A 19,883-nucleotide genomic window follows, 5' to 3' on the forward strand; every position below is an offset into this window, starting at 1 on the left:
AAATCATAAGCTTGCTCTTCCCCAAGATTTAAAAACGCACCCTCATTCATGGACTCTACCATATTTCGATTTATTTGAGTTAAACCGTTGTAAAAGTATTGCACTAAACGCCACGTCTCGAAACCATGGTGAGGACATCTCAAAATTAAATCCTTGAATCGCTCCCAACTCATAAAACTGCCCATCGTCTTTTTGTCTAAACTCTGAAATGTCTGTCCTAAGCGCATAAGTTCGACATTGGGAAAATTTTGGATAAAATTTTTTAACAAGTTGATCCCATGAAGTGATGGAACCGGGGGGTTGGGAGTTCAACCAAGCTTTCACTTTGTCCTTAACCGAAAATGGGAATAAACGGAGACGCACAGACTCATGGGAAAATTTTGGTATCTAGAGGTTGAGCAAATTTCAATGAATTCTTTAACATGTGTGTACGGGTCCTCTCGATCCAATCCGTGGTAGGAGGGCAACAATTGAATGATGTGGAGTTTAATCTCAAAATGGGTTGTGATAGTGTGGGGTAAAACTATGCAAGAAGGGGTGTCAATGATGACGAGAGCAAAATACTCTCTTCACGGACGAATTTCAATGTTTTCACCCATTTCAATTATCGGTTCAATTCTTTTTCTTAAATGTCTAAGTGTTCTCTCAATTTCAAGGTCAAAATGTGCTAAATCGTGATTCAATGAACGGCGACCAAGCATACACTAGACAGCTTCAAGAAAAGAATTTTTCAAAAACTTTTTCAAAATTTTTATTTTTATTTTTTTAATTAACTACCATTTTTAGACGAAAATATGGACAAACTAACTAACAAACAAAGAAAACAAAGAGTTAATCCAAACAATCAATTTAATTATGTTTGATTTAGCATTGGGAGGTGTCTTTTAGACAATCCTAATCTTGATTAAGCACTAGGCAAAGTCCTCCTCTCTTTCAAAGCAAATTAGTGGCGTACCGGTATAAGGTTCCCAAAAATACAACCAGGCCGGTTCCAGAGAGGGTGGAGGAGTCACAGATGGTCTCTCTTAAAAACCAGTCTCCTTTAAGCATCAAGATGATTGCAACCTTAAAGAACCTTTCTAGACATTGTACTTTCAAAAACACTCATTGGAGTATCCACTAATTGGCTCCTTCCAAGAGGGTCCTATGAGCTTCGTGAACCCTTTGGCCAATGTCTACTTGATTTTAATTAAATTGAGTTTGGGATTAACAAAAGCAAGAGATGGTTAGCCTATGTGGGCAAGGACTTGGTGATTAAATCCAATCCTTATCTTGTTGGGGGTGAATGCCCTTACTAGTTGATTATTGCAAGAATGCTAATGAAAACAAAATGCAACAACCAACAAGGCAAAAGATATATGGAAATTGAAATTGCACAAGTAAGGCAAACACCACTCAAGAAAGCTTTAAAAAGAAAAAGTTTAGAGTATACCACTAGTGTGGTGACATTGGCCACAACACACTAGAAGAAGGCAACTAAACTTTTGCTAGCAATTCCCCATTCTTGATGACCACACATTTGCAAACTTCTCCCCAATGCAAACACTAAAAAAAAAATACTATAATAAATACTAAAACTACAACAAAAGGAGAAAGAAAAATAAAACTAAAATAAAAATAAACAAGAGATGGAAATAGGAAAGGAGAGATGAAATAAGAGGAAATATAAATTACCTTATCTAATGTTGCAATGAATAAGATGCACAAGACAACAATAAATAAGATCTAAACAAATTATACTAAATGACAAAAATATATGATTTTTTTTTTATAATAAAAACAAGAAGAAAAATTCAACAATTGAAACTAGATGCAACAACCTAAAAACAACAAAGAAATAAATATGCTAATATATATATATAATTTTTTTTTTTTAGATGGCAAAGTAGACAAAACTAATGGTAAGGAAATAAAAGATGATGCTAAATACTAGTTATGGAAGCTATAATGAAAGAGGAACTAGAAATATGCTATATAAAAGCAATAAATTATAACTATCTCAAGCACAAAATAAAGAAAACCACTAAAATAAATAATGAACTAAAAATGGTAAACTATAAATATATATATATTTTTTTCTTCTTTCTTTTCTTGGCACCTACTGTAACGACCCGACCCAAAGTTGACTTTTAAAAATAATGGACTTTCGTTTTTGACTTTGGGCACGTTGGAAAGGACTCGAGTCCACGAGTTCGTAGACACGCGGCACGCGTCAATCGGAGCTACGATTTGAAAGATACGAGCATTTGAAGGAAAGGGCAATTTTGTAATTTTGTAGGAGTGGGTTTTAAATACCCAAAATCCAGAAATTTCTGGACATTCTCTCTCCTCTCTACCCGATCCTCTCCCTCTCCCGCGTGTCTCTCCCTCTCTCACTCTCGCCGATCTACCACCGGCGCGTGGCGGCGCGTCCGGTGGCGGATGGGCTAGGTTTTCGGCCCACCAGCATCGCCGCCCTCTCCTCTCTCTACCCCTGGCCTCCGTCCAACCCAGAAAAGCCCCGAAAACCCGAAACCAGCCTAGACCCGATTTGAGCCTCGCCGTCGATCTGACCGTTCCGGCGAGATTTGGGTGGCCGGACCCACTGGGTCTTGTTCGCCTCACCACGGCGAGTTCAGCCGTGGTGTCCTCCTGCTCCGATGATGCTCCACGACGGAACAATGAGCTTGGGAAGCCAAGTCGGCCGCCAGCTTCCGCCGCCGATTTCGGCCATTTCCGGCGAGATTTGGCCGTCGGTCCAGTTGTCAAAAATGATCCTCGAGGTATGGGCCTTCTTTTCCCCTTGTTACCGCGTGCCAATTTTGAGAATCTAAAAATTTGGAACTTTAGGGCTTGTACCCATTTCGGGTTTGCCTTGAATTGAGCCTACTTGAATGATTTCTGAGTTGTTTTTCATCCAATTGAAGGTCCTAGGTTAAATTTGGGTTGATTTTTAGTTGAAAAACCATTTTCTTAGATTGTGCCGCCGCAGCCACCACTGCCTCCGCCACTTGTGACGGCGGGACAGTGGCTGTTTGTCTCTTTTTGCCCACTTTGAACTTCTAGGAGATCCTTGGAGATTGTTTAGTGAGTTTCTGTGAAATTTCTGTGTTGTATAAGCCGGGCAGCCACCGTGTGCGGTGGCGGCCGCCCGTTTTGGACGATTAAACGACCAATTGTCAATTATGTATATATTTAAGTTGGTTGTCTGGTCTTAACAGGTACATGGGCCCGGGAAATCTCATTCACGATGCCGTTATGCTGCCGGATTTGGTATCTGAGCAATGGCATCGTGAAGGATATTTCGGTCTTTTACGTAGTTAAATTGTGAGTGAAACTTATTTGGTTATTCTGTTGAGTACCGTAGATGAATTGTCTGTCTTGTTTAATTTGTTGCTTTTTGTTAAAGAAGGCTAAGTATAGGATTTAGATCATGAGAAGGAATTTACGAGGATTTGAGGCTAAGAAATAAATTGGGAATTATAGGGTTGCCCTGGGGATTAATTACTGATTAGATGAGAAACGTCTATTTTCGAGGATCAAGGAATTGATGATTAGGCAGTTATTATGCAAAACGATCAAATTAATTAGTGAGGAAGTGTTGGTATGGTTTGAGTGGTAAACAAGTGAGGAGTCATGAGCAAGAATCAATTTCGGAAGGGATTCGGCATAGCTCGGAATAAACTTTGAGTAATAATTAAGTGGTTGACTTCTCATGTCGAATGGTTTTGTGGGTGGAGAGTAAATGTTTAAGAAATAAATTTTCTGACAGCAAGTGTTGATGGTGATGCATTTGTAGAGATGAATTTGAGGAGAAATACAAGGGGCATTTATACATTGTGAAACAAAGATAGTTTTGAGGATGTTGTGATTGAGGTTGTGTGAGAATACCTGCCTGCTCGTGCATCGATTCTCTCTGCACGAGATGTGGCGAGCATCCTGCCTGCTCGTGCATTGATACGCTCTGCACGAGATGTGGCGAGCATCCTGCCTGCTCGTGCATTGATTCGCTCTGCACGAGATGTGGCGAGCATCCTGCCTGCTCGTGCATTGATTCGCTCTGCACGAGAAGTGGCGAGCATTCCTGCCTGCTCGTGTATAGATTCGCTCTGCACTAGAAGTGGCGAGCATACCTGCCTGCCCGTGCATCGATTCGCTCTGCATGGGAAGTGGCGAGCGATTTACAGTTTGTGGAGTGAGGTTTTGGTTGTGGAGTATAAATTGTTCTTCAGAGGTCGATTTACAATTTTGAGGGGATTGAAAAATGGATCTGAAGGAAGAGATTTTGAAAGTAGTTTGAAGGCTGGAGGATTTCAAAGAGCGATGTGAGTGAAATTAGATAGTCTATTTCGTTGCTTTGTGTGCTTGTGTGCATTTGTTTGCTAGGATTTGGTTTGGCTAGGACTTGGTGAAGTGTAGGCTTGAATCTTGAGGATGGACATTGATGAATGAATTATGCATTGAGGTTATGAGTTAGGAAGTGAACGATTTGAGATTGAGGTTAATAGTTGACGTTTAGGCATTTGAATGGCAGAATGTTTTATTATTATTATTGATGAGATTTGATGTGCATTGAGGAGTTTTTGATTATCTTGATGCTTGGATGATTAGTGGTGGAATGTTTTGTAATTAAGTAATTATGAATATTTTGTGGATTATTTTTTTGAGTTTGGGGATTGAGAAAATTATTGAGGACAATTACTATGTCACTTCACTTATACGATCTCTAGTGTGCTTACCAGGTTTGTCGTATAACCTCGTATACCATGGATGTGGTGTAGGATTTGTGTTTTGCAGGTTGCACAGGCTGAGGAAGCAGTGAGAAGAAGACGAGGCGGTGGGACCCAGAGAGATTTATTAAAAATGTTTTTGACAGAATTATATTTACTTATGTTGTTGTGCATGGCTCAAAAGTAAGAGAAAATAGATTTAACAGTTTGATGTTCAGTATTTTCATGGGCCCGAGGTTCGGGGCGTTTCACCTACAAGCAAGGAGTAAAATTTTGGTTTCGAGGAAATTTTCGATGGAAATTTCAACAGAAATTTTCAAGGAAATTTCGATTAAAATTTCGATTTCGATAAAATTAGATAAAAACGATGAAAATTGCTATCAAAATACGAAAATTTTGAATAAAACTTGACCATATGTTTATTTAACATATTATCTACTATATTAATAAAAAACATTGAAAAAACTAAATTATATAGTAGATTTCATGTAATATAAGGTGAATATAATGTGTGGTAGAGGCAAATACTATTTAAAAAATAGGTCACTAATTAATAATTATATAAATAACACTTCAAATTTATTTATATTACAATGTTAAATCATGAATTAAATAAGTATTCAATAAGATGTATTAGGGTTTAGAATTTAAAAACAACTAAATGAAACCCTAAAAGAGCCAAACCAAATCCCAAACTTTTTCTTTTTCTTTTTAATTGCCCAAAGGCCCCAAATCCCTTTTTTCTTTTTTTTCTTTTTTTTTCTTTTCTTTTTTCTTTTCTTTCATTCCTTTTTCATCCTGTGACTTCTTTACTTTGTTAATTATTGGGCCATATCAAAATTAAGAACACGAGAGTCTCAAAAGTCAAAATTGAAGACTCAAATATTTTCCATTTGGAAGTGTATTCTAAAGGTAAATAGGTATTTAACTAAAAATTATTTAACAAGTAATAATGTGATTTGGTAATAAATAATAATCTGTATTATTTAAATTTGTCTCATGAGATGAGACACTAACTTAAGGCACAAAATTTAAGCCAAATTCATTTCCCGAAATATATATACCTTTTTTCTGATATTGGATTGTTTATTTTGATGAATCAAATGTTTTACTAATTAAAAAACCAAACGATACAAAATTTAAAAGCTACTTAATTCTTTTTTGGCATGGCAGTGCCGCAGTGTGCAATAAATCCAAGGACTGTTTTAGGAGAGTGCAATAAAACATTGTCTAGGTCTAAGATTGTGTCAGGGGCAAATGAGGTTTGGTTATTTTTCATTTTATTTTTTAACTTTATTATTTTAATAGGGGTCATTGGTAAAAGAGAAAGTTTCAGAAGATAAGTTTTGATTTTGAGTGTAAGATATGAGTATATTGCTAAAAGTGATTCTCAATTTCTCATTCTCAAGTCTCACTCGCCAAGAATCTCATTGAATTTGGAGCCTACTATGTTAAAGTCTTCACTCTCATATCTCTCTCTCTCCCGTCCCCAACCTCATCTCTCTCCCCCTGCCATCGCCCCTTGCCACCGCCGAAGCCCACTGAAATTACAGAGAGAAAAGAGAGAGATATGAGAAAATAGTAAATGGGACTGGAGTCACAGCGAAATTTTACAAAAATGTGAGTGTTGTGTGTTCGAAATTTCGCTGAAATAATTACGAAAAATAACGGATATGGAATAAAATTTCGGCACCTCAAAAAAACGAAAATTTCGGCCTACAAGAGAAGAGATGCAAGAAAGTGTAAAGGAAAAATTTTTTTATTATTTTTTTTTTTCGGCACTTATAAAAGTGGGAAAAAGAACAAGGAAACTAAAGAAAATACTAATTAAAGGAAAATTTGAATTTTTTAATTTTTTTTTCTCTTTTTGTTTAGAAAAGCAAAATAAATGAAAACTAGTAGAAGATTTAAACTAACAAAAAGCTTAACCTAGTGCATCAAAACATTCTCCAGCAACGGTGCCAAAAACTTGTTGTAAAATTTTATTTACTCGCAAATATACGAGCCATGTAGTATACTAACGAGGTTGAACCTCAAGGAGTGATGCAAAACGATACATTAAACTTAAACTTAAGTTAATTTAAAACTAACCTAGTTTGAAAATTTTGTTGGTTTGTGAGGTAACTTAAAAGTAAATGCAACTAAAATATAAAGCAAATAAAGTAGATGAAAGAAGAAAAAAGTAAATAAAAGGGGCAAGAATTTAAATATTAAATCTAGAGATGAAAATAACAACTTTTTTGTTTTGGAAGTTAAACAATGGTATAAGAACCAAGGTTAGGGTTCCACACCACTATGAACACATCAAGTGAGATTTTTTAAAATTTTCCCAAAAAGGAGGGCACCCAAGAGTCACTTGATGCCCTCTTACAAAGATAAATATGATTTGAGCACAAAAATTGAAGATTTATATGGTAGACTTTGATTTTGCTTAGAAAATACAAACTTTAAGCAACTCAAGTGAACTAAAAACTAAGGAACAACTAGAGTTCAAAAAGGTTTGTGTTTACAAGACTAACCATAAAGATAAAATGTGGAAAGAGGATCTAACTACCCATAATATATGACATTATGGGTGAAAGATGGTCTCTTTCTCATTTTAATATCAAGATCTAGAGCTTGTAGGATCTAAACAAGAGAAAAATTAACATAAGAGCCTCACTTGATAATATTCATGGTGGTGCTTCCCCCTTACCTTTGTAAAGGGTTTGTGACCATCCATGAGCTTAGAACTTAAATAAAAATAAAGAAGAAATAAACAAGCATGTAATTTAAAGAATAAGAAAATAAATAACACTACTAACCATAAAGTAAAGAACTACATAAAATAAAAGACATAAAGTAAATAAAAGATTAGAAGAAGAGAGAAGAGAGAAGAGAGACATGAATTAAAGTTTCATTAAATAAAAATGCAAGAAAATTACATTTCTATTCTCTCTCATACATCATAGCCAAAAGGCTTGAAAGAGAAATCCTAGGAGAATACTAGAAAATTAAAATGTAAAGAAAAAAAATGTAAAAGAAGAGCTGAAGGCTCCTTTAAATAGGCAAAGACTAGGGTAGTGAGTGAACAAAATATTTGAAGGTTTGGACATGTGTCAACAAGAGAAAGTGTGACAAAATGAAAGGATAGACACGGAATGGAAGGCTGGAGCAAGGCTGGGAACAGCCTGGAAATCTGCTCCGTGTCAACCATTGATTGAGTGGAGGAAAGATTAATCAAGAGAGAAAAGAGGTGGAAATGAAAGAGAGGTGGCTGGTGGCTTGGAGCTTGGCTTGCGGCTTGGTGACTCACGTGGGTTGCGGAAGTGAGAGAAAAAAGAGGAAGCTGCATGCGGCTTGGCGCTTGGCTTCGGCTCGATGGCTCACATGGGTTGCGGAAGTGAGAGAAAAACTACAGCTGCGCCACGTGTCGCACCGTGGAAGGCCAACAGCTGGGCTTCTCCCTGGCTCAATGACCGTTCGATTTTCAGGAGGCGGGCTGGGCTTGCGCAAGTGGGCTTCTTTTTCTTTCTTTTCTTTCTTTCCTTTCTCTCGGTCTGGGCTGAAACATTTATCTCATTCTTCTTTTGGGCTTCATTCTTCTAAACTCTTTTATGCTATTTTTGGGCTTTTTTTTAATTACAAACCTACAAAACACAAATAAAACACATAAAATTCTTAAATTTAAATCTAGTCTAAATAAAATAAATGCAATCTACTAAATTCTAAGGAATATGACAAAAACTAATAAAACCCACTAATTAACTAAATTATAAAAATAAGAAGTAAAACACTAAAAATGCTAAAAAACATAGACAAAAATATATGATTTTAAGGATATAGAATATATATATATAAATTGAGTCCAACAATCATGTCTATTGCTTTGCAGCGATTCTTGCTTTCACATGGGTGTTTTTCATTGGAAACCTATTTTGAACAATGATATTTTGTTTTACTCATTTTGTAAACTGATATGAGTTTTGCTTATACTTTAATAATTCTCTTTCTTTCTGGAGTGTTGATTTAACTATTTCACCTCAACGGGTTGGTTTTTTTATATATCAATGTATTTCTTTAAAATATCATGTTATGTAATGAGTACTCTGATCTAATATGATGATTTTAATTAAAAAGGTTCAACTTTTCCTGAGCGTCTTGGGAGATTAACGCTGGTTTGTTGGTATTGATCTCTCGGGATACTCAAGAAAGATGCCTCTGTCGCATATCGGGGTTCTGGGTGTGACATTACACTTATGGGATAATAAAAACTCAGAGCTTTAATTTACATTAAAAAGATTTGAAAATAATGTCAAAGGGCAATTTTGGTAGCACGCACTACCCCAAAATCCCCACTCCTGTTTGTTTGAATCTTTGATTTTTTTTCCCTGGCCAAAAAGAAAAAGAATCTTTGATTATTTTTTGGCAATCCTACCGGACTATATATCAGTCAACACAAAAGAAACAAATACATTTATCTTGCGAGTCCCTCCAACCTCTGGGACACCTTATTACAACTCTTAGGCTAATAATGGAAAAGAAAAACATCAAAGTCTGTAACGATTTACCTTCCTCAACCAAGGCACCATCAAAACCAAAATTCTCCTAAACTATGTTAACTGCTGAAACCACATTGAGAGCGTTGCACTCCAATTGAACATGCCTAAAGCCAGTATCCAGAGCCTATCTTAACCTACAATAAGAGCAGCTCAGTCGCCACTGAAGACGAGCATCTTACCACCAATTGCAATAGACATGCCCACGTCTTACACTGTCACACGCACCATCTGTATCCAATTTCACTACACCTGGTGGGGGAGGCTGCCTGTTTTATCCAAAAGATATATAATACTGTGTAAATTAAAAAAAAAAAAAAAAAGGGTTGCCGATCTTTCCCAATAAAATATATGATATCTTTTGTCCATGGTGAAAGTATTAATGCACCGACTTTAGCCTGCGAGAGAAAATCATTCTCAAACAAAACAAGTTCTATTAATTAGATGATAATGAAGCTTCTTCATCCGAACATTCAGCAAACAACCTTGACTGTGCACACAAGAGAATATCAAGTAGGCTTGGTCAAGTATCAACCATGATATATACCTGGAACTTGTCCTTGGGAGACACACCTCTTTCCCATAGGCTCAGTTTGACTCAACAAGATTTTGCATATAACTCCGCACAAAAACTACTATTGTACCATTTTTAGACCAAAAACAAAATTGAATATTCTGCATTGTATCTACATGAAAATATTGTATATTTAAATCAACCGAAGTGCTTTTTTGAAGTACATATACACTCAGGGTATGGATTTTCATAGAAGGATTCTTCAGTTCTGAATCGTGCTCGACCTTTAACTTCTGGCAGTGAACCTCTTCTTTTCCTTGGAGCTCCTTTCCTGCTAATGTGGAATATCTTGTTCCTTAAGAACTTATTTAAATAAGGTTATTTAGACAATTTATAATTATTGGGAGAATATGTTCTTTATCATGTGAACATGGTGTGCGTCCTGAACATGCACATGCAGGTGAGAGAACATATTCAACATTATTATATGGTTATCTTTACTCAAGTCTTCAGAACAAGAAAGCTAATAAAAATGATTAAATGCAAAAAAAAAAAAAACAAACAAACAAACAAAAAGGAAATATCTCATAAATATTAGGTATAAGTTTCTTTTCTGTTCTGTTTTTAATTTTATTTTGTGTTGCATCAAATGTTATTACTTTTTGCAGTTGAATGATTCTGTCTAGCCTAAGCTCCCTATTTGCGTGCACTAAATTTTTGCTGATACCAATCAAGAATGCACCATACAATGGGTTTTCCAATGGGCCTGTTAATTCTTAAAACTCTTTCTTTTTTCTATTCCCTTAAATAAATAACAAATAGTTTGCAGTAAAATTACCTATTTTTGTGCATCTGCTGCACAAGATATGACAATGAAGATGCTTCTATTAGTTGTCCATCTTCCAGCATATCAAAAACTTCAACAAGTCTTTTCCTGCTAATAAAGAATATAGGAAATGATAATCTTCCTAGAGAATAGAGAATTACACAAAGAAAGAGAGACATAATGCAGCAAAGGCATCAGAGACTACAATTCCCATCATACTTGATTAAGTAGTAAAAAGCAACATCATTAACTATATCATAAAGACCGACACAAAGCTGACAATATAAGGAAACAGACTCAATTGAACCAATTATAGTGCTTGTCAGTAAGAGTAAGAGAAAAAACAAACTTAAGAAAAAAAAAAAAAAGCCAAAGAAGAAAACATCATTGTCTCAAGATTTCAATCAAAGATCAGTTTCCTCCAAAGAATTTCTAAAGAAACAAAGCCATGTCCAAGAAATTCTCCACACAAACAAAACTCTCAATGCAAAATTAGTGTATTAATGGTCTGAATAAGAAAATGATCTGATTTGACTAAAGTACTCTTTATGATAATCTAGGGATCTCCAAATTTCACCAAAAAAAAGGCATGTTGCACACACATCCTGAAAAGCAAAGTAGAAAATTGAGGCTTGAAGTACTTTCATATTGGATTTGGATCTCATACCAATATTTCGCATGGGATTCACATACTAGAGGAAGCAAGAAATGGGAAAGACGTGTTCATTTGTTTAATGATTTACCTGTCCGGAGTGATCGTCTTGCGGTGACCTAAGAATCTGCGGTGCCCCTCAACAGCTCTTGCCATGTTACCAGAATATGATGGAACGAACACATCACTTTCAATAGAGATAATATAATCAAGAGCAGCAGTTTGAGATGCATGATTAGTAAAGGCTCTGAGTTCCTCCTGGGTCGCAAGTGTTTCCTGTCATCCATCCAAGAACAGTTCATTGCACCTTACGTAGAACTTGCTGGCATCAAACTACTTTATCAATAAACAATAAACTACAAAATAATTGACAAACCTTGAAAACTATATTTGGAAAACGGGATGTGAGCTCCAAAAGGTGAGCATTACCACCATAGATTTCCCCAGCTGCAATATATATTGATGTTGATGGTGGATAACCAAGAGCTTGAAGAAATATACCGATCTCCTTTGGAGTTAGTGGACAAAAGCCTCCTAGTCTCTGCTCGGTTGAGTTTATCTTTTTAACTTTCCAGTGATTTGTGTTCTCCCTAGAAATGGCATAAGAAAAAGTTAAGTAGACCTACAAAATGACAACAATGATATGCAGAAAATTATCACCAGAAAGATATGTTTCCTAATGTTTCTCTTCAGGAAAAAAAAAATTGAGGAATTGGACCAAGTCACAGAACCCCAGGATGGAAATCCTATCAACTATCACAGCTATGGAGTTTCTCTTGACAACAATGTTTTAAAAAGAAAGGCATAGAAGCGAGGCATTTTGTGTCCTGCAAGGCGAGATGTAAGCATTGAGGGGTTGAGGCGTAAGCCTTTTGGACATGAATTATTATAATTAAAAATATATAAACCTATATAATTATATAATAGCATATATAAGTATATACATATATAAAATAATAGATGGAGTATAAAAAATTTAGTTATTTGTTAGTAGGATACCACGTTGCTTTAGTTGAACCACATACTTAAAGCTAATAGGACAAAGCACATAAGGTAAAACCCACACAATGGCACACATTCCTAAATAACACAACACCGACAACTCCAATTTCTAACTTTATTCTCTCAACTGCAAATCATGAACTGCCGACAAAGGACTGCTGGAGAAGAGCCGATGAAGCAATGCCAACTAAAGGGTAATTGCAGAGGCTGGGTAAATGGTTCTAACCAGTAAAGGGTAATTCTGTAATTGCAAAGGCTGGGTAAATGGTTCTAACCACTAAGTTAACAATAACATTAAACCATATTGATAATGTCTACACCCTACATCCCCAAAGTTCAAAAACTTTAATGTTTTCAGATAGATTCAGTCATTTAGGATCTGTTTGTTTTGACCAAAAAATCAGTTCTTGAAATCAATTTGACTTGAGGATTTACTTGTTTCATAAGGAAAATTTCTTTTTATCAAAACCTTTCCATGACACACAAGGATTTACTTGTTTTCAGCAGGAAATGTTTTTTAAGAAAAACGGGCAGTAAATATTTTCCAGCTCTTTTGTTAATTTGAGGCTTCAACCCAAGCACAATCAAGAACCAAACTTAATCTTTACCAAAAGACTTTCTGTAGAAAATTTTACAGCAAAAATATTTTCCTTAAAAAATGTATTTTCTGAGAAATAAAATGAATGTATTAATAAATATATTCCAATATTTTGATGACATTCTGATAAGATATAAAACGTACAAGTGAATCAAGACTTGCCATTATGGGACCTAGAATTGACACAAGGCTTCCCTCCAAACTTCACCATGTAGACTTTAGAGGGTTAGTTAGTCTCTCAATCACACATGAACATACATGCAAGTGTAAAACGTTTATTACCTCATTATTCTTAGCTCCTCAGATTCCACATGACTCAAACCAAAAGAACAACCAGTAAAAGACAGCATGTCTTTCTCATATCTCAAATGAAGAGCAATATATCTTCCCCCACGTGCTCTAAGCCGCTCCACCAGCTTCTGCGGTGTCACCGTCATGCATGCTCAGAACCTAATATAACAGGAAGCCCCATAGGAGACCTCTTAAATGCACTAATACTAAAAGAAAACATATATATTGGATGATATCCATTGCTTTCTGTTGGATATCTGGTATACATTTTAAGGCTTGCAATTCCTATGCAATAAGAATTCTGATAGCCACATTATAATTGCACTGTTCCAAAATATGACATCTCACCCTTAAGCTTGTTACTCAACAGCTTAAAAATTCAACAGTCAAACCTGGATTAAATTGGCAGGGAATGATACAAAAGAGGAAGCAATTCAAATTTCAAACCTTTCCTAAGCTCTCAATTGGGGGAGAGAAGTGGAGTGCGTGATATAAAGCACGGCATCTCAACCTCTGGATATCAAGAGGAAGATCATTGTTTGCAAGTCGAGAATCTGATTTTGCAACATGAATCACCTGCAGCAATTAAATCAATAAGCAATCATAGAGTTGAAAGTTGAAATATTTACATTATTGAACAACATCCAAGAACTTAAAATCAGAATTCATACAGGTATCAATTTCATTTCTAATATATTCAATTAACATTAGAATGCCCAGTGACATAGACTACAATGAAATAAACCCTTTAGCAAGCTATTGAAGACTTTATGAAAGTCAGAACTGCTTTGCAAAGACCAAGTCAAAAAGTCAACTTTGTCTTACATTATATTTAATTGATTGTATTTAACATTTAGTTTATGGCCTTTACCTAAAGCTGGACTTACTGAGTCAAATGCATCAGATCGCATTATGTTTGTAAAGCTATTACAAATTTCTATCTTATTATTGTTTTAGCATGAAATTCCTTCTTGAGTGTCTTTTTTCTTTACCCATTTGGTCGCATATGCTCATATTAATAATATATTGCAAATATAAAAATGATAAAAATCATATTTTTAGGGGTTTAATAGACAACTATATAACATCAGTCATACAAAGCTAAGGTCTAGGATGGTGATTAATCTAGAACCACAGTCTTCTATTTAAACCAGGATGCTAAGCACCATAACATCAGTTACCCGATAGTCCTTCCATAGATGTCTCATCTCTTCATAGTAATTGGTGCCAGACCAGGAAGTGAAATGCTTCCTGGCCCGAGGAACATTTTCCAATTCTTGAGGGAGCTCCTTGACAATCTTGACATCTCCGCGTAAAGTTTCAATGAAATGAAGTTCATCAAATATATCTGAAAATGTACTGTGCATTGGGTTCATAATAAGTAGGTTTAGCCAAAAGAAATAAAATACTAATATGTTAAAATAAGAAACTAAAGCTCTACAAACTGTTGAGAAGGAAAGAGCAGTAAAGACGACCTTGAGTCATGCCAGAATGAACGTTTATCCAATTGAGGGATGACCAAGGTGGCATTCATAATGTGTGCCACAGCCACCATGTCCGCAATCTACGAAAATAGTCTCATTACTGAACTTCACCCAAAAAGTATTAGACTGAAGAAAACAAAAAATTTAGTACAAACAGAAACCCATTGTCGCAGAAGAGAGGGAGTCAGAGGGAGAGAGGGAGAGGGAGAGAGAGAGAGAGAGAGAGAGAGAGGCTCAGAACTCAGAAGCAGTAACACGCAAGAAAAAAATCTAACAAAGAAATTAATTTTTCGGTTCCACAAAGCAAAACTTGGTTGAAAAAAAAAAAACAATTTTAGAAATAAAGTTAATGTACACATGGGTGAAATGTATGAGAGGCTTTGGTTAGATTCATGAGTGTCTATTGGTATTCATGGTATATCCTTTAGTACTGGCCTAGGAGGTAACGGATGGAATAGTGTTTGTGTTACTCCTCAATGTGAGTCTATTTATCTAATTTTTTCTTCCGCTATGCATCTTAAAAATCCAGCAGACTTCTGGTCAGTGTTTGGCTGTAGCTTACATAGTATTTCAATAAACAAATTAATTTTTATAATCTTACCATGGATAATATAGGAGCTACCAGTTGAAATGAAAAGAAATGATGAAAAAGTAATTGAAAAAATCTTTTCTTTATAAAAAAATGTTTGAAAATAAAAGCATATACCTAAATTGATAACTGTCACAGTGAGTTATACTTGAATGTTCGCTTTCCTTTTACAATGCTAGTGGTTTTTTTATAAAAAAAATAATAATACTTTAGAAAAAAAAAATATTTGTTTTCCAAATGCTAACACATGTAGTTTAAATGAACAGATACTTCTTTACCCTTCGATAATTTGAGTTTTTTAGTTTCACCTAAAGTTTGGAAATGTCCTCTGATACAAGGACATGGTCTGTCAAATGCATCGAAAATCAAACCTAAAATTTGTATGTTATGAACAATACGTGTGTGTGCTCGCGCACATATGCTAAAGTTCATTGAAACATGATTCTGCATGAGAGTAGAGACAAGTATGAAATCCAGAACTCAAACAAAAATAGTAGAAACATATGGATCTCAATAACTTACACCAGTGCGCATCTGATTTAGTCCTCCATTACTTTTCACAGTCATGTAGTGGTCCCACCCTATGGGAGCTGAAATTGTAATATGGTATTTAAATAAGATAAAGAAAGAAAGACTCAATTGATCGGTTAGCCTATGAGTGTAAGGGAAAATACAAGACTCAATTGATGCACACTTAAATGCACATGGTGCATGCATGTGTGTGTGTGTGTGCGCGAGCGTGTGTGTGTGCGCGAGCGTGTGTGTGTGTGTGCGCGAGCAAGAATCAGAGATTAATTGCCACTTAGGATTAATTAACCTAGAAATAAATTACTGCATTACTAAACTAGCAAACTAGGTCACTCTAATCAATAAGTTTGGGGGGTCGGGGGGAGGAAGTTACGATGACGATTAGGACAGGGCACCAAATAAAGAATGACATAGGAGGGGAGAAAATGGATGCTCTAATAGAATACACAAAAATAACACTCCAAAACCACACAAAGTTGGATTGAATTTTTCCCAACATTTGTCAATGGGAAATGAGCCATATCTCAGAGCACCAATCATAACATATACCAAAAATATATATGGTTCTAACCTTTATATCTAGAAGTCGGCTTGACACATGGATGTAAACCATAGCTAAAAAGAGAATCCCAGAGTTCTGCATCTGGCATCTGCAAAATTGGGCCAAAAAGCCTGATTTATTAGCACATAACCACTTCACAATGAAAGATTTCTATATAACACAGTTTCTGGGTCGCGCAGAAAAAGAAGGGAAAGCACAAAAAAATAAATAAAAAGGAATTGCCCCCATATTTTTGAATAACAAAACAGATTAGGTTGTGAGAAAATACTAACATACAAGTCAGTGAAGGAAAAAAATAATACAAGGATTTCCAAATCCCAGAGCAGCACTTAAATTGGTTTAGCATATTGCTTTAATGATGTCCATGCCTCATTGATGCAAAACAGAACCTGTTCTTATTGACGTCTATGTATATTCTTGTATATGTGTGCCTATAAGAGTTTCTGGACCATGTAAATTTGTAGTCATTTCCAAATAACTTCAGCTAAGATTCACCCATTAACATTAGAGTTGTTGACATATCGACACAGCCAAATGAAATGGAACATATTCAATTTACCTACAAAATGCATAAGCATACTAGTTTAAAACACAAATCGGGCCAACAGATCTTGGCTGCCATAAACGCCAGTAAATCACAAATACCACTCTCACATATCCATGCTTTGCAAGGGTTTACCCAAAAGGATGAACCAATTATTTGTTTGTTACGCTAGTAGTTGCTAAAATTCAATTAAGGTTTTCTGTCGAAATTAAAGAAGAAAAAATTTAGTTGAGGAAAACTTTTTTCCATATAAAACAATTCTCGTTACTACGGACCCAACCAGCATATAAAACAATGACCCACTTCCAAAATTCTAACAATATCAGTCTACAAGGATTACAACATCAAGAGCACAAGCCCTAATAAAAAAAAAATGCAAAATCAAAGCGAAAAATCATCATTTGCTGAACAAAGAATTAAATGGCCACCAACAAAAACACCACCCAAAGAAAAGAACCGAGACGATGAAAAACAGCATACCTGCTCAGACTGAGATTCTTTATGGTAAAAAGTTGGTTGTTTCTGCACATCATCCAGGGCATGCCTTGTGCAGAAGATGAATATGAAGATGAAAAATGCAAATATAAGGATTATGTGAACTGCAATGGCAAAGGGAGATGGTCTTCTTGAGAGAAATCTAACGGTTAAAGAGGGTCGGTAGTGGGAAGAGCTTCTGTGCATCACCATCTCTTTTAGCTCCAGATCTCTTCCTTGCTCACACAGTCACGCATGCATATGCACGTGCAACATCACTTTTGTTCTGGAAAAAGAAAGAATAACAAGGATATATCAAACTAATTTCACATAATATAGATATTGACCTCTATATGGACCTCTATATATGATTAACATATGGCTCCTATGCCTATTAATATATGGCTAATATTACTATTTGATGTGATGACATGTTACTAACTTTTGTCCTTAATTTTGCAGGTAAACTGTTTGTCTTAATTAGGTGGAGTTTACTTGATTCAACTTGAAGTTGAAAAACTACTAATGAAAATTAATGTATATATTACCTACAAATATATACCTAGTTAAAGGACCAAAATCTAAATCTAATACGCCAAACATTAATTTTATACCTTTTGTTCATGTAAATGATAAATCTAATGAAAATAATATTTCTTTTATACCTTTTGTTCATTTACTAAAACTAATAGGAAGACAGAAGGGGAAAAAGAGAAAGTGATAGGATTCATAGGAAGAAAGAACGGAAAACACAGAAAAAGAAGAAAGAGAGAGTTTGAGTCAGAGAGAGGAGGAGAAGGAGACTTACCTAAGTTTGTAGGCGGCGACGCCGACGTCGAAGATGACAAGAGAAGGATGAGGCGGTGGGCGGTGGGAGGTGGCTGGTGGCGAAGTTCAGGGGAGGAGAGGAGTTCTGCTTGCTGAGTTAGGCTTCTTCTATATCTGTCGAGATCAGAGGTCAATAAATGTAAATCCTTTTTTTTTTTTTGGTTCAATAAATGTAAGGTATTTCACAAATTTTAATGTAATTAATTAATATAAAATAATATATTTAATATTAACAATTAAAATAATACAAATATATATAATTGGGGCGGGTTCGGGGTCAAGGAAACCAATACCATACTCACTCCGCCCCACCCCCGACATGGGTCCCCGCATAAATTTCTGAATCCAAACCTGTCTCGTTTAGCATCCTCATTTATGTTTTAATTGGATCGGGTCTCCGCAGGGTGTTTTTGTCATTCCTACCAAAGCAAGATGGTTGTCACTACTACAAATTATCTAATAGAGGACGCATGAGTCATGACCAAAAAGACTATTTTTCAATTATGTGTCTAGAAACCAAATATGCTTACATATTAGGACATGCATCAATTTAACCGTCCATATGAATTAATTGTTAGGAGAGTCAGTTAGTTTATGTCCTATATTCTATATAATAAAATAATATTTTAATATTTTAAACGTCTTTAATGGCATTATACTCAAACAAACATTAATTCACTTTCTTAAAAAAACAACTTCAATAGATATTTTCAAGATCCAGTGCGCCGTTTATCTCTTCTGCATTGTCTCAGCGCTTTAAGTACTGTGATGTGGCTCATTCTCTCTTCATTATGGAGCTTACGCCAACCCCTTTCTCACCACCATCTCTCAAATCTTTTATCATGCATACTCCATAGATGCAACTTAGAGGCCACACACGAGTAGGTAAACAAAAATTCTCTCTTTTTCCTCTCTCAAATTATGAAATTGTCTTCTAGGGTTTGGGAATTTTGAAAATTAAAATAATATGTGGATTTGGGAATTTTTTTTAGAGGAAGATTATTTAGGAGTTTAACTTTTATGTTTCATTGTTTCCTTTCAGATTTTGAGCTTTGAAGAATATATTTGTACGGATTGTTATCTTCAAAATCAAATTAATTGTCGCCACCAACCTAAAGGAAATCCTTTAGACCACATGAAAGGGGCTATGAAGAATTCTTGACGAAACCTACCATGAACCCAAATTTTTGCCTTGTCACCTAATTTCTAAGAGACCTCTATCTCAGGTAACTCTCTCAAAAATAACATTGTATTTGATCCTAGTTGAATTGAGTTTGGGTCGTGATGAGCCTCGAATTCTATTATGCACACGTTAGCAGAGCTCCTCGAATTCTTTATGACTTGGAATAAATATTCTTATTTTCTTACGAAATGAAACCAAAGCTCTAATGATCCAGATGGAGATTTCTCTCCAATGGATTTCCGATACTTAAGTCAGTCATTTATGATCTTAAAGTTTTCAAGATGTTTGTCATTCGATTCATATCTCAATATGTTGATCTTGTTGCCCTTATATCCTTGCTCTTTAGGAAGTTAATTCATGGATTTACGAAGTTGGTTCTCCGGATAACTGCCGAGGCAGTTTCTCTTGACTTTAACTTTAAATAACTGTCTTTAATTTCGAACTAGGCTTTATTAATTGAGCCTTTATTGAAAGGTTTTGGGCTTTTAAAATTTCAAAAATAAATACTAGAAATAAGGTCCAAATAATAGGCCCATCAGTTATCCCCGTTTTTCCTTTTAA

At 35.4% G+C, this 19,883-nt stretch overlaps 1 protein-coding gene and 1 non-coding gene across 5 annotated transcripts; one reads left to right on the top strand and one right to left on the bottom strand.

Annotated features, from left to right (window-relative positions):
* Positions 1-120: 120 nt before the first annotated feature.
* Positions 121-225, top strand: LOC147285929 (small nucleolar RNA R71). The gene has a single exon (XR_015122152.1). It is a non-coding gene; the product is annotated as a small nucleolar RNA R71 (small nucleolar RNA).
* A 9,536-nt stretch (positions 226-9,761) lies between these two features.
* On the bottom strand, positions 9,762-18,193 carry LOC147285930 (O-fucosyltransferase family protein). 4 transcript variants are annotated; one of them, XM_086239683.1, is made up of 12 exons: positions 18,120-18,193; positions 17,318-17,597; positions 16,303-16,381; positions 15,726-15,793; positions 14,606-14,694; positions 14,312-14,489; positions 13,578-13,706; positions 13,122-13,258; positions 11,616-11,829; positions 11,331-11,515; positions 10,600-10,695; positions 9,762-10,092 (listed from the first exon to the last, which is right to left on the bottom strand). In XM_086239683.1, the coding sequence occupies exons 2-12, from the start codon at positions 17,522-17,524 to the stop codon at positions 9,960-9,962; spliced, it is 1,515 nt and encodes a 504-aa protein (XP_086095809.1). In that variant the 5' UTR covers positions 17,525-17,597; positions 18,120-18,193; the 3' UTR covers positions 9,762-9,959. The 4 variants fall into 4 exon arrangements, with proteins under 4 accessions (XP_086095809.1, XP_086095805.1, XP_086095806.1 ...); XM_086239679.1 differs by having other exon boundaries at positions 9,762-10,095; XM_086239680.1 differs by having other exon boundaries at positions 10,600-10,698.
* Positions 18,194-19,883: the final 1,690 nt, after the last annotated feature.

This window comes from Dryas octopetala, chromosome 4 (assembly GCF_963921425.1).
Source record: "Dryas octopetala chromosome 4, drDryOcto1.1, whole genome shotgun sequence".
Lineage (NCBI taxonomy): Eukaryota > Viridiplantae > Streptophyta > Magnoliopsida > Rosales > Rosaceae > Dryas > Dryas octopetala.

What these genes read in the sequence shown, in the direction of transcription:
- LOC147285930 (XM_086239678.1), bottom strand. Translation starts at nt 17,524, where the DNA reads ATGGTGATGCACAGAAGCTCTTCCCACTACCGACCCTCTTTAACCGTT. An exon ending in GCCGACTTCTAGATATAAAG is followed by an intron (nt 15,794 to 16,302) that starts GTTAGAACCATA and finishes TTACAATTTCAG; the next exon opens with CTCCCATAGGGTGGGACCAC. An exon ending in GAGGAGCTAAGAATAATGAG is followed by an intron (nt 11,830 to 13,121) that starts GTAATAAACGTT and finishes TGCCATTTCTAG; the next exon opens with GGAGAACACAAATCACTGGA.